This window comes from Zea mays, chromosome 4 (genome assembly GCF_902167145.1).
Source record: "Zea mays cultivar B73 chromosome 4, Zm-B73-REFERENCE-NAM-5.0, whole genome shotgun sequence".
NCBI lineage: Eukaryota > Viridiplantae > Streptophyta > Magnoliopsida > Poales > Poaceae > Zea > Zea mays.
In genome coordinates, this window is record NC_050099.1 from 169,996,417 (window position 1) to 170,011,665 (window position 15,249).

At 43.7% G+C, this 15,249-nt stretch overlaps 1 protein-coding gene across 1 annotated transcript; it reads right to left on the minus strand.

The window, feature by feature from the left end:
- Positions 1-14,440: 14,440 nt before the first annotated feature.
- On the minus strand, positions 14,441-14,914 carry LOC103654035 (protein FAM32A). Its single transcript, XM_008680856.3, has one exon. The coding sequence runs from the start codon at positions 14,912-14,914 to the stop codon at positions 14,576-14,578; it is 339 nt and encodes a 112-aa protein (XP_008679078.1). The 3' UTR covers positions 14,441-14,575.
- Between the last annotated feature and the right edge of the window lie 335 nt (positions 14,915-15,249).

Consider the following 15,249-nt stretch of genomic DNA (forward strand, 5'->3'; position numbering starts at 1 on the left):
TTATTTATGTACCTTGTACCTATGTTATTCAAATGATGTTTGTCTAGTGCAGCAGTATTCTATTTTCTTTAACTATGGCATTTGAATACTGGTACCACTTATGCTTGAGTTTGAACTGTAGTATTTAGTCGCTGAGAAACAACATGAAGAGGTCTTGTGATCTGAAGATATCATATGATGTTGATACATACATTCACTACAGTAAACGAAACAACTTCCGATGGCCAAAGCCGTCGGACATAAGCTGTAAACCGTCGGACGTAGCTTATGTCCGACGGCTTTGGGTTATCTCCGACGGTCTCTAGCCGTCGGACATAAGGAGTCGGAAATAGTGTTATGTCCGACGGCAGCCGTCGGACATAACTTATCTCCGATGGCCGCAACCACCCGTCAGAGATAGTGACTGCCGCAACCACCCGTCAGAGATAGTGACTGCAATCGTTTTACCGGTCGACTGGTGGGACCCACAACTGTTATGTCCGACGGCCTGGCGTCAGCCGTCGGACATAACGGTATCTTATGTTTGACGGCTGACGCCAGTCCATCAGACATAACAAATTTTAGAAATTACACAAAATTCAGTTTTTTAAAAAATCTGACATTTACAAAAACAAAACATATTTCATGCAGATATACACATTCACAATCACAAATATACTCACATAAGTATTCACAATCACAAATATACTCACATAAGTATTCACATTCACAAATTTAACATAATGACATATAGTTCCAAATGGTTGCAACAAGTGTTTTACATCAACATATAGGTCCAAAATCAAAACTGACATTGTTCGATGGATAGTCTTTCACATGAATAGTAATAGTTCCAATTTAAACACATTTGATGAACTATCACTCATATCCATCGCCTGGTTGGTTCGAGTTATAGCCACTTCCTCCGGCTGGACTCTGCGTGTTGAAAAAGTTGTTCACCCAAGAATGTGATGCGTCGTCTTAGCCAAGCGCACATGTCCATCGCCGCCGTAGTTGTGGAACGACTCAGTCCACGGTTTCCCCTGTTCCTTTCGGAAATGGCACGAAACTCAGGGGAAGCCAACCATCTGCACAAGGCCCGATAACCCTCTGATCAGGTGGCCATCCACGGCACCGACACCTACATGAATTTTTTTCAATAAAGCAAATACATGGTATCGTGCGATATGAGATGCAACAACTTGTTTACCTCAAGGTATTGCTCCTTCGTAAGGTAAATTGATGACCACTCGGCCTTGGTATTTGGCATCGGTCGATCATCAGCACTTGCTTTGTACCATGCCTTTATAGCCTGAATTCGTGCATAGTACATTGCATCTGCAAGAACATCGTTCGCGTTATACTCAAACACGTAACGAGCGTTCATATCATATGATCCATCGTCCGGCAACTTGTACCGTTTCTGCAAAAAAATAGTGTTATCATAAAAGCAACCATATATGGGATAACTAAATTAGTATAAATAATTCATACCCATAATGCATCCCAAACTAGTGCCTGTGTGTTGCCAAGCATTCTACAGACACCATAGCGATAATGCTCCCAAGTGGTGGCGGGGACAGACTCGCCACTAGGCAAAGTCACAAGACCAGGGCAGTGCAGACGAACAAGATTACCATGGACCATGCTCACCTGCCAGTAGTGTCATGTGCCTGTGAACGAGTCGTTGATCCAAGTCCTGCAAACAGAAAACAATGTAGAAATGAAAACATAAATTTCAATAACAATTAAGCAAAGATATGTCACTCACTTTCCACTAGACTTTATCAAAACCTGAGATTCGAGTGGAAGCTCTGGAGGTGGTCCAACAAAATGCAGCTTCCTCGTTCTCCTAACTCGAGAAGTTCCAGACCCAGCTGCAGAATCACCACCAGCCCCAGAATCCATGCCTGAAGAATACCCACCAGCATCATCTCTAGCATCATCTCCCACATCATCTTCATCATCATCTCTCGCATGATCATCTACCACTGGTTCCTCGATTTCAGCATCCTATGAAACAAGTAACTTACATCATACAATATTAAGTAACTCAAATAATGTAAATTAACAACTAACTTACATCATGTGGAGGCAAATGTTCTGTCATCGCTCTGCGTCTTCTCATGGTAGAACCTATGCCCTGAAAAACTGAATCCTCACCCCTCGAGCTGCTCCTCGAGCTGCTCCTCGAGCTACTCCTCGTCCCAAGCAAACTACGAGCAATAGAGCTCATTTTCTTTGACATCCTATTTTAACAAAAACAAGTTAGTACACAAATCGACAATAAAATAATGAAACAAATGAAAAATATATATATATTATTCAATAAAATCATGATCCATACTGGTCAATTGTAATTTGATTATGTTTACTTGATTATTTAAGTAAATCACCCCTATATCTACAGGAAAGAATAAGTAAATGACGTAGTTCAACTAATAAACTACCACTAAGTAAACTAAAACAATGTCACGAGTTCAACTAATAAACTACCACAATAATATATACGAAATAACATATAATATATACGAAATAACATTGTCACGAGTGCCAAATTATATAAAATAACCTTATTTCCGAGGGCATAATAAAAACCCTCGAAAATTAAAAGTTTAAATTATCTAAACACCACTAAGTAAACTAAAACAAATTAAATTTATTACATAATCAAATTCTGGCCGTCGGACATAACAAGCTAAACAATATTAAACATACAAAAAATTTAATACTGAAAAAAGATAACTAGAAAATAATATATACATTGACAAAATTAAAAATACTCACTTATCGGCTTGACGGCGGGACGGTGGTCGGCGTGGGTGGGACGGAGGATGAGTCGGGGCAGCCGGCGTCGGGACAGGTGCCGGGGCGGCGGCGGCGGCGACCGCCGGCGGTGGTGGGCACCTGGGCGGCGGGCATGGGCGATGGCTAAGCGCGACAGAGAGAGGACCGGATGCGGAAATGAAACAGCGCGCGGTGCCTGGCCCGCGTTAAAATATCTTATGTCCGACGGCTTTCAGTTCGGCCGTCGGACGTAAGGTTATGTCCGACGGCTTCTCTAACAGCCATCGGACATAAGACGCTATTTCCGAGGGCCAGTAGAGACCGTCGGACATAAGCTTATGTCCGACGGTCTCGTAGATAGCCGTCGGAGGTTAAGTGGTCGTCGGATGTGCGTCGTTTTACTATAGTGATTCATGGTCTTCAAAGTTCTCTGATTGCTTCCTTTACCTACATCTTCTTATCTAAAATGATTCTGAGTTATGTTCAGTTTCTTTTCTGCCTGAAGCTATAGCTTTAAAATATGTCTTAACTAATAGCAATGAAGTTTTTTGTCACGAAGCAAAAGGAGGTCATATATGTTTTGAAGTATGCTAGTATGATGTTGATACATATTGGGGGGAATGTCTCTACCGAAGGTCCTCAAAATTAATTAATACTGACAATTTTTCATAATTTGTCTCACGAGTAATTAACATATGTTTGTCCAAAAATGAAGACCAACATGTTTGCTGCTGCTTCAGAAGAAATGACAATTATGTCCCCAACAATTCTTATAGAAGTATGCATAGGTTTTGAGACTATGATAGTAATTTTACATTGAGTTGTTGAAAGGGAAATGTGTCCTTGGGCCATTTCTAAGTATTTTGGTGATTGAGTGCCAACACAAGTTCTTTTGTGTTAATCTATGCAAAGTGGTGGACAAAGTGCAAATCATATAAAAAGGTATGTTTCTCAGACTTAGTACATTGTTTTAGAGACTAATGTATTGTGTATAAGTGCTAGAAACAGGAAAAGAACAATTGGAAATGCCTTGGCTCGAGCAGCCAAAACTCTGCTCAGTCTGGGTGCACCGGACAGTGTCCGGTGCGCCAGGCTGGCTCGAGCGAACTGGCCGCTCTCGGGAATTCATCGGCGACGTACGGCTATAATTCACCGGACTGTCCGGTGTGCACCGGACTGTCCGGTGAGCCAACGGTCGGCCGGGCCAACGGTCGGCTGCGCCTGCGCAAGACACGTGGCCGAGCCAACGGTCGGGAGGGAGCACCGGACTGTCCGGTGTGCACCGGACAGTGTCCGGTGCGCCAACGGCTCCGAGGCTCCAACGGTCGGCTCCGCCACAGAAGGAAAGAAATCCGCACCGGACAGTGTCCGGTGTGCACCGGACTGTCTGGTGCGCCAGGCGACAGAAGGCAAGATTCGCCTTCCTGGAATGTTCTCAACGGCTCCTAGCTGCCTTGGGGCTATAAAAGGGACCCCTAGGCGCATGGAGGAGTACACCAAGCATTCCTTGAGCACTCTTGATCACTCACATTCCGTTCTTGCGCACTTGCTCGACATTCTAGTGATTTGAGCTCCGTTCTAGTGTGCTAGTCTTTTGAGCTTAAGTCTGGGTCTTGTGTGTGCGTACTTGCTGTGATCTTTGTGTCTTGTGTGAGTTGCTAATCCCTCCCTTACTCCGTGCTTCTTTGTGAACATCTTTGTAAGGGCGAGAGACTCCAAGTTGTGGAGATTCCTCGCGAACGGGATTAAGAAAAGCAAAGCAAAACACCGTGGTATTCAAGTGGGTCTTTGGACCGCTTGAGAGGGGTTGATTGCAACCCTCGTCCATTGGGACGTCACAACGTGGAGTAGGCAAGCGTTGGTCTTGGTCGAACCACGGGATAACCACCGTGCCATCTCTGTGATTGATATCTTTATGGTTATTGTGTTTTGTTGAGACTCCTCTTTAGCCACTTGGCGAGTATTGTGCTAACACTTAACCAAGTTTTAGTGGCTTAAGTTTCAAGTTTTACAGGATCACCTATTCACCCCCCTCTAGGTGCTCTCAATTGGTATCAGAACCGTTCTCTTCAAGAAAGGGACTAACCGCCCGAAGAGATGGATCCTAAGGGGAAGGGAATCGTGATCAACGACATGGAGAAGGAGTCCTTCATCAACGAGCCAAAGGCTGACAAGCCTACCGACTCGGGCTCGGGCCACAGACGCAAAGATGGGAAGAAGAAGAAGACAAGACGCATCAAGGAGATCGTCTACAACGACGACAGCGATGAGTCCACTTCTTCCCAAAAGGACAACGACGACAACGACTGCGAGAGAAGGAAACCGGTTAATTCAAACTTTTTTTTTGACTACTCTCGTATTCCGCAAAGTACAAATGCTCATTTATTATCCATTCCACTTGGTAAACCTCCTCATTTTGATGGAGAGGACTACGGATTTTGGAGTCACAAAATGCGTAGTCATTTGTTCTCTCTCCATCCAAGCATATGGGAGATAGTTGAGAATGGAATGCAATTTGATAGTAATGATAGTCCCATGTTTATTAATGAGCAAATTCACAAAAATGCACAAGCTACTACTGTTCTTCTAGCCTCATTGTGCAGGGATGAGTACCATAAGGTGAGCGGCTTGGACAATGCCAAGCAGATCTGGGACACCCTCAAGATCTCACATGAGGGCAATGACATCACCATGCTCACCAAGATGGAGTTGGTGGAGGGCGAACTTGGGAGATTCGCTATGATAAGGGGGGAGGAGCCAACCCAAACATACAACCGGCTCAAGACCCTTGTCAACAAGATAAGGAGCTATGGAAGCACACGATGGATGGACCACGACGTCGTCCGCCTAATGCTAAGGTCCTTTACTGTTCTTGATCCTCATCTTGTGAACAAAATTCGTGAGAATCCTAGGTACACCAAGATGACGCCCGAGGAGATACTTGGAAAGTTCGTAAGCGGGCGGATGATGATCAAGGAGGCTAGATACGTGGATGATGCATTGAATGGCCCAATCCAAGAGCCTCAAACTATCGCTCTCAAAGCAACGAGAAGCAAGGAGGCGTTACCGAGCAAGGTGGCGCAAATTGAGGCGACCGGGCTTAATGATGAAGAAATGGCCCTCATCATCAAGCGCTTCAAGACGGCGCTAAGGGGTCGCAAGGAGCATTCAAACAAGACCAAGACGAAGGGGAAGCGCTCATGCTTCAAATGTGGTAAGATTGGTCACTTTATCGCTAATTGCCCCGATAATGATAGTGACCAGGAAAAGAAGAGTGGAAAATGGGAAAAGAAGAAGAATTACAAGAAGGCAAAGGGCGAGGCACATATTGGAAAAGAGTGGGATTCGGATTGGTCCACGTCCGACTCCGACAACGAAGGACTCGCCGCCACTGCCTTCAACAAGTCATCCCTCTTTCCCAACGAGCATCACACATGCCTCATGGCTAAGGAGAAGAAAGTAAGTACTCGAAACTCTACTTATGCTTCTTCTAGTGAGGATGAGTCTAGTGATGATGATGAAATAGACTATTCATGCTTATTTAAGGGCTTAGATAGATCTAAGATTGACAAGATTAATGAATTGATTGATGCTTTAAATGATAAGAATAGGCTACTAGAAAAGCAAGAGGATCTTTTGTATGAAGAACATGATAAGTTTGTAGAGGCTCAAAAATCCCTTGCATTAGAAATTAAGAGGAATGAAATGCTTACTTGTGAGTTGTCTACATGCCATGATTCTATTTCTAACTTAAAGAGCATAAACGATGATTTAAATGCTAAACTAGAAGTAGCAAATAAATCTAACTCTTGTGTAGAACATGTCATGATTTGCAATAGGTGTAAAGATTTTGACATTGATGCTTGTAGTGAACACCTAGTTTGCATTTCTAAATTAAATGATGAAGTGGCTAGTCTTAATGCCCAACTTAAGACTAGCAAAGGTGAATTTGACAAACTAAAATTTGCAAGGGATGCCTACACGATTGGTAGACACCCCTCAATTAAGGATGGACTTGGCTTCAAGAGGGAAGCCAAGAACTTGACAAGCCATAAGGCTTCCATCTCCGCCAAGGAGAAAGGGAAGGCCCCTATGGCTAGTAGTGCTAAAAAGAACCATGCTTTTATATACCATGATAGGAGACAATCTAGAAATGCTTATAGGAGTTGTAATGCTTATGATGCTTTTGACTCTCATGCCATGTTTGCCTCTAGTTCTTCCTATATGCATGGTAGAAATGTGTTTAGAAGAAATGTTGTCAAAGTTAATGAACCTTCTACAATTTATCATGCTTGTAATGCTTTATTTGCAATTTGTAGAAAGGATAGAAAGGTGATTGCTAGGAAATTAGGGGCAAAATGCAAGGGAGATAAAACTTGCATTTGGGTCCCTAAGACAATTGTGACTAACCTTGTAGGACCCAACATGAGTTGGGTAGCTAAGACCCAAGCCTAAATTTGCCTTGCAGGTTTATGCATCCGGGGGTTCAAGCTGGATCATCGACAGCGGATGCACAAACCACATGACTGGGGAGAAGAAGATGTTCACCTCCTATGTCAAGAACAAGGATCCCCAAGATTCAATCATATTCAGTGATGGGAACCAAGGCAAGGTGAAAGGGTTAGGAAAGATTGCTATTTCATCCGAGCACTCTATTTCTAATGTGTTCTTAGTTGAGTTGCTTGGATATAATTTGTTATCTGTTAGTCAATTATGCAATATGGGATATAATTGTCTATTCACAAATGTAGATGTGTCTGTCTTTAGAAGAAGTGATGGTTCACTAGCTTTTAAGGGTGTATTAGACGGCAAACTTTACTTAGTTGATTTTGCAAAAGAGGAGGCCGGTCTAGATGCATGCTTAATTGCTAAGACTAGCATGGGCTGGCTGTGGCATCGCCGCTTAGCAAATGTGGGGATGAAGAACCTTCACAAGCTTCTAAAGGGAGAACACGTGATAGGTTTAACTAACGTTCAATTCGAAAAAGATAGACCTTGTGCAGCTTGTCAAGCAGGTAAACAAGTGGGAGGAGCACATCACAGCAAAAATGTGATGACCACATCAAGACCCCTGGAGCTGCTACATATGGACCTCTTCGGACCCGTCGCCTATCTAAGCATAGGAGGAAGTAAGTATGGTTTAGTTATTGTTGATGACTTTTCCCGCTTCACTTGGGTGTTCTTTTTGCAGGATAAGTCTGAAACCCAAGGGATCCTCAAGCGCTTTCTAAGGAGAGCTCAAAACGAGTTTGAGCTCAAGGTGAAGAAGATTAGGAGCGACAATGGGTCCGAGTTCAAGAACCTTCAAGTAGAGGAGTACCTTGAGGAGGAAGGGATCAAGCACGAGTTCTCCGCTCCCTACACACCACAGCAAAATGGTGTGGTAGAGAGGAAGAACATGACGCTTATAGACATGGCAAGGACGATGCTTGGAGAGTTCAAGACCCCCGAGCGCTTTTGGTCGGAAGCCGTGAACACGGCTTGCCACGCCATCAACAGGGTCTACCTTCATCGCCTCCTCAAGAAGACATCGTATGAGCTACTAACCGGTAACAAACCCAATGTTTTGTATTTTCGAGTTTTTGGGAGTAAATGCTACATTCTAGTGAAGAAGGGTAGGAATTCCAAATTTGCTCCCAAAGCCGTAGAAGGGTTTTTGTTAGGTTATGACTCAAATACAAAGGCGTATAGAGTCTTCAACAAATCATCGGGTTTGGTTGAAGTCTCTAGCGAGGTTGTATTTGATGAGACTAATGGCTCTCCAAGAGAGCAAGTTGTTGTTTTTGATGATATAGATGAAGAAGAAGTTCCAACGGCCGCGATACGCACCATGGCGATTGGAGATGTGCGGCCACAGGAACAAGATGAACGAGATCAACCTTCTTCCTCAACAATGGTGCATCCCCCAACTCATGACGATGAACAGGTTCATCAAGAGGAGACGTGTGATCAAGGGGGAGCACAAGATGATCTTGCAATGGAGGAAGAAGCACAACCGGCACCTCCAACCCAAGTTCGAGCAATGATTCAAAGGGATCATCCCGTCGATCAAATTTTGGGTGATATTAGCAAGGGAGTAACTACTCGATCTCGATTAGTTAATTTTTGTGAGCATTACTCCTTTGTCTCTTCTATTGAGCCTTTCAGGGTAGAAGAGGCCTTGCTAGATCCGGACTGGGTGTTGGCCATGCAGGAGGAGCTCAACAACTTCAAAAGAAATGAAGTTTGGACACTGGTGCCTCGTCCCAAGCAAAGTGTTGTGGGAACCAAGTGGGTGTTCCGCAACAAACAAGACGAGCACGGGGTGGTGACAAGGAACAAGGCACGACTTGTGGCAAAAGGTTATGCCCAAGTCGCAGGTTTGGACTTTGAGGAGACTTTTGCTCCTGTGGCTAGGCTAGAGTCCATTCGCATTTTGCTAGCATATGCTGCTCACCATTCTTTCAGGTTGTTCCAAATGGATGTGAAGAGCGCATTCCTCAACAGGCCAATCAAGGAGGAGGTGTACGTAGAGCAACCCCCTGGCTTCGAGGATGAACGGTACCCCGACCACATGTGTAAGCTCTCTAAGGCGCTCTATGGACTTAAGCAAGCCCCAAGAGCATGGTATGAATGCCTTAGAGACTTTTTAATTGCTAATTCTTTCAAGGTTGGGAAAGCCGATCCAACTCTTTTTACTAAGACTTGTGATGGTGATCTTTTTGTGTGCCAAATTTATGTCGATGACATAATATTTGGTTCGACTAATCAAAAGTCTTGTGAAGAGTTTAGCAGGGTGATGACTCAGAAATTCGAGATGTCGATGATGGGCGAGCTAAGCTACTTCCTTGGGTTCCAAGTAAGGCAACTCAAGGATGGAACCTTCATCTCCCAAACGAAGTACACACAAGATTTGATCAAGAGGTTTGGGATGAAGGACGCCAAGCCCGCAAAGACTCCAATGGGAACCGACGGACACACCGACCTCAACAAAGGAGGTAAGTCTGTTGATCAAAAAGCATACCGGTCTATGATAGGGTCTTTACTTTATTTATGTGCTAGTAGACCGGATATTATGCTTAGTGTATGCATGTGTGCTAGATTTCAATATGATCCAAGGGAGTGCCACTTAGTGGCGGTGAAGCGAATTCTTAGATATTTAGTCGCTACACCTTGTTTCGGGATCTGGTATCCAAAGGGATCTACCTTTGACTTGATTGGATATTCAGATTCCGACTATGCTGGATGTAAGGTCGATAGGAAGAGTACATCGGGGACGTGCCAATTCTTAGGAAGGTCCCTGGTGTCATGGAGTTCTAAGAAACAAACCTCCGTTGCCCTATCCACCGCTGAGGCCGAGTACGTTGCCGCAGGACAGTGTTGCGTGCAACTACTTTGGATGAGGCAAACCCTCAGGGACTTTGGCTACAATCTGAGCAAAGTCCCACTCCTATGTGATAATGAGAGTGCTATCCGCATGGCGGATAATCCTGTTGAACACAGCCGCACTAAGCACATAGACATCCGGCATCACTTTTTGAGAGACCACCAGCAAAAGGGAGATATCGAAGTGTTTCATGTTAGCTCCGAGAACCAGCTAGCCGATATCTTTACCAAGCCTTTAGATGAGCAGACCTTTTGCAAGTTGCGTAGTGAGCTAAATGTCTTAGATTCGCGGAACTTGGATTGATTTATAGCATACATGTGTTTATGCCTTTAATCATGTTCCTTATGCATTTTGTTGCTTATTTATGGTGCTCAAGTTGTACAAGCACTCCCCGGACCTCACAAGTCCGTTGCAAAGTGATGCACATATTTAGGGGGAGATGTGTTACAACTTGACCCTTTGAGACTAACCATGTGCTTGAGTTTGCTTGATTTAGTCTCTAAAGAGGATTGAAAGGGAAAAGGTGGACTTGGACCATGCAAGACTTCCACTGCACACCGATGAGAGGGTAACTTATTTCAAGTTCATCTTTATGATCTTATTGCCTTTCACTCTTAGTTGAAGATTTTTGGTGAGGCAATGGGGTTAAAGGGCCAAGATTGATCCCGTTTTGGTGCTTGATGCCAAAGGGGGAGAAAATAAGGCTAAAGCAATAACTGGATCAGCTACCACTTGAGAATTTTGAAAAAGTAGAGTTAGAGTTTTTGTTTGTTAAAATACTCTTGTTTGCTTCTTATTATCAAAAGTTAGTCTCTTGTGGGGAGAATGGTTGATTATGGGAAATAGGGGGAGTTTTTGAAATCCTTGATCAATTTCTTTTGGAATACCTCTCTTCATGTCTTAACAAGTGTGTTTGACTTAGAGATAGAAATTGAGGTCGATTTGCAAAAACAAACCAAGTGGTGGAAAAAGAATGATCCATATATGCCAAATTTGATTCAAAACAAATTTGAGTTTTCATTTGCATTGATATTGCACTTGTTCTAGTTGCTTTATGTTGTGTTGGCATAAATCACCAAAAAGGGGGAGATTGAAAGGGAAATGTGCCCTTGGGCCATTTCTAAGTATTTTGGTGATTGAGTGCCAACGCAAGTGCTTTTGTGTTAATCTATGCAAAGTGGTGGACAAAGTGCAAATCATATAAAAAGGTATGTTTCTCAGACTTAGTACATTGTTTTAGAGACTAATGTATTGTGTATAAGTGCTGGAAACAGGAAAAGAACAATTGGAAATGCCTTGGCTCGAGCAGCCAAGACTCTGCTCAGTCTGGGTGCACCGGACAGTGTCCGGTGGTGCACCGGGCTGGCTCGAGCGAACTGGCCGCTCTCGGGAATTCATCGGCGACATACGGCTATAATTCACCGGACTGTCCGGTGAGCCAACGGTCGGCCAGGCCAACGGTCGGCTGCGCGATCTACGCAAGACACGTGGCCGAGCCAACGGTCGGGAGGGAGCACCGGACTGTCCGGTGTGCACCGGACAGTGTCCGGTGCACCAACAGCTCCCAGGCTCCAACGGTCGGCTCCACCACAGAAGGAAAGAAATCCGCACTGGACAGTGTCCGGTGTGCACCGGACTGTCCGGTGCGCCAGGCGACAGAAGGCAAGATTTGCCTTCCTGGAATGTTCTCAACGGCTCCTAGCTGCCTTGGGGCTATAAAAGGGACCCCTAGGCGCATGGAGGAGTACACCAAGCATTCCTTGAGCACTCTTAATCACTCACACTCCGTTCTTGCGCACTTGCTCGACATTCTAGTGATTTGAGCTCCGTTCTATTGTGCTAGTCTTTTGAGCTTAAGTCTGGGTCTTGTGTGTGCGTACTTGCTGTGATCTTTGTGTCTTGTGTGAGTTGCTAATCCCTCCCTTACTCCGTGCTTCTTTGTGAACATCTTTGTAAGGGCGAGAGACTCCAAGTTGTGGAGATTCCTCGCGAACGGGATTAAGAAAAGCAAAGCAAAACACCGTGGTATTCAAGTGGGTCTTTGGACCGCTTGAGAGGGGTTGATTGCAACCCTCGTCCATTGGGACGCCACAACGTGGAGTAGGCAAGCGTTGGTCTTGGCCGAACCACGGGATAACCACCGTGTCATCTCTGTGATTGATATCTTTGTGGTTATTGTGTTTTGTTGAGACTCCTCTCTAGCCACTTGGCGAGTATTGTGCTAACACTTAACCAAGTTTTAGTGGCTTAAGTTTCAAGTTTTACAAGATCACCTATTCACCCCCCCCTCTAGGTGCTCTCAGTTGTATATTGAGTTGTCCATATAAATAGGTGAACAGTGCTCATGCACAGACCGAACATGATTTCACGGCATGCACCTAGCTCCACCTACGAAGCTAAGTTTACCTTGCTGGTTGTTGTCTATACTTATGAAGATATAATTGTATTCATTTACAATAAGAAGATAATACAAAGAGCACATCTATGAAGATTTCTTTTGTGTATTTATGTGTTCTTTATTTCATTATGATTTCAATCTCAATAACCTTCTCAACAATTTATGTTCAAAGCTGAAGATAAATTGAAGGGGAGAAGGTCCCTTGTTTTTAATTGTTGTCTCGCTTTGATGTCTTTCAAGAATCAAAACGAGTGACCAACAATACACCCATCCATGGTCTTAGAAGTTCTATGATTGCTTCCTGTACACATTCTAGATCATCTTTATTGAGACCACACTTAAATTGTGGCCATCATTAAAAAAAGGCGCCTATCCTATAGGTTCACGATTTTTTTTATTAATTATGCTTGAACTGAGTTTTAGTGTTTAAGAAGAGATGCCAAGCTACTAGTGATCGACTGCCAAGTGATCTCAAGCAACTGGGAGTGCATGGTCGTAGTGAAATCTTCATCACCACGATACCTTCACCTCTCTTTATTGTTCCACTTTTACCTGCTCACCACTTTTCAACTCTGATCAACCCAACTCCTTATGATTTGATCAGGAAGAAGAGCCCCTTGCCAGTTTGGTAAAGGAGATCATGGGAGGTAGGAGGATTTTATTTTATCACGAATATGTATCTAGAGGAAGAAGCTCCAATAGAGAACACCGACGTCACTGTTTTTGAAATAGACATTTCTTTTAGAATACCTCTTCGAATAGATATCTTTTAAGGAGTGATCTCATCAAGATTAGACTAGGCATTAGTAACTGTCATACATGACCACGAACTGGGCATACGCTTTGGCATAAAGAGTGTGAATGGTTGTCATGACAAGGCATCATTTTATTATATCGTTTTACCTTGTGTATGTGTTACGTCTCTAGATTAATAAAATAACACTAGTTCTTTTCTAATATTCTATTTATATTTCATGCTTTAACATGTTATTAGTACTGTGTTTCTCTATGCACTTGCTCGAAAGAGAGGCACGGGCCATTCCATAGGAGATAATGCCAGGCGACGAAAGGATTTTGTGTCGATTTGTTGCTTGTTCTGCATGAGGACATCAGCACTGACATCGCCAAATTATGATGTATTGCTGCTTATCACGCCCAATTAGCGAAGTCGGCTCGACAGTTTAGCCAAGTTAGGCTAGGTGGGCAAGGATTTCCAACTGGTTCTCAAGTCCATGAGCGCTTGTTCCGGTTCAGAGAAAATGAAAATAATATATACAAACTCAATAATAGTTCTTTGCATCAAACATCAATCAATTCGATTTGGTTCTGAATGCTTGGCTAGGTGGGCAAGGATTTCCAACTGGTTCTCAAGTCCATGAGCGCTTGTTCCGATTCAGAGAAAATGAAAATAATATATACAAACTCAATAATAGTTCTTTGCATCAAACATCAATCAATTCGATTTGGTTCTGAATGCTTTAGGTGGGCCTCGATTCAGCCAACTTCTTGTTGCATCAGAAGTTGTACTTTCTGCTTTTTAAGTACTCTAGCCTAGTGGATAATTTGTATGTGAACGTTTGGATGGGGATTGGATAGAGAAATAAAAATGGGTTGAGACAAAAGGAGGGGGCATGAGATGGATGTAGTCTTTATTTATCTATCCCTATCTTCAATTCAATTATCCAAACATGGAATCAAATGATCCCACCCTTATTTCCCACTTCCTAAATTGAAGGCCATGTTGACTTGGAAAAATTTGGGCATAATCTGTTGTTAAGCTCTGCCACTGTATTGAAAGAAAATAAGTTGTCTAGAAATATCAAAAGCGGACCACATTTTGAATAAAATGAATGCAACTAAAAGGGGCAACCAAAAAAAGGCTTAAACACGTGATCAGAATACATGGAACAAGCTTTTGACAATAAATATTATCTACTGGTGGCAACAAGTCGTTTTACAATATATGTAAAACGATACATAATATGCTAACAGAAAAGTAGATAGACCCACACAGCATACAATTGTTTGTGCGTAACACAGCCAGGTTAGCCAGGACCAACTTTGGGGATGTCATAGTGCTCGCTGAGGTTAGCCAGGTACTGGTTGAAGTCCTGCATGTGGTCCTTGTACGACTTGTTTGCGACTTTGGCCATCTTCTTCATGTCGATCTTCTGCTTCTGTTCCATGTAGCGGCGCTCTGCTGGTGTGAGATAGTCATAGTTAGAATGTGGGTTCCTTTCGTCTCCATTCTTATCAGATTCAGTCTGAGACGATTCCTCACGCTGGTACTTCTTCTTCTTTTTCATTACACCACCATCCTTCACGTCCAGCGCTTTACCCTTCAGCTTCAGCCGTCCCCCAACGACGTTTTGGTATTCCAACATCTTAATGTAAAAAAGAAATCTAATAAAGTTGTAGAGTGACTGCTAGAGACTGCTGTTGAGCACGAGAGATGGAACCGTGAAATTAGTAAAGAGACTGCCGAACCGAACGGCATTGCGCAAGAAATATATATTACCAAGGCAAACGGGATTGCATCGTTCACAGTGTCCGTGTCCGTGTCCGTGTCCGTGTCCGAGCCCGATCTTCTGTTCCACGCGGTGTCCGTGTTCGTGTTCGTGTCCGAGTCCGAGCTCCTGTTCCAAGCGGTTTTTGGCCGTTGAGCAGAGCATTCACCGCTGGGTCGTGGCACGGCCCATCCTCGCGCGGTGCTGCCGTG

Bases quoted from the DNA above. Each gene is read 5' to 3' on its own strand.
- LOC103654035 (XM_008680856.3), bottom strand. From the start codon at position 14,914: ATGTTGGAATACCAAAACGTCGTTGGGGGACGGCTGAAGCTGAAGGGT.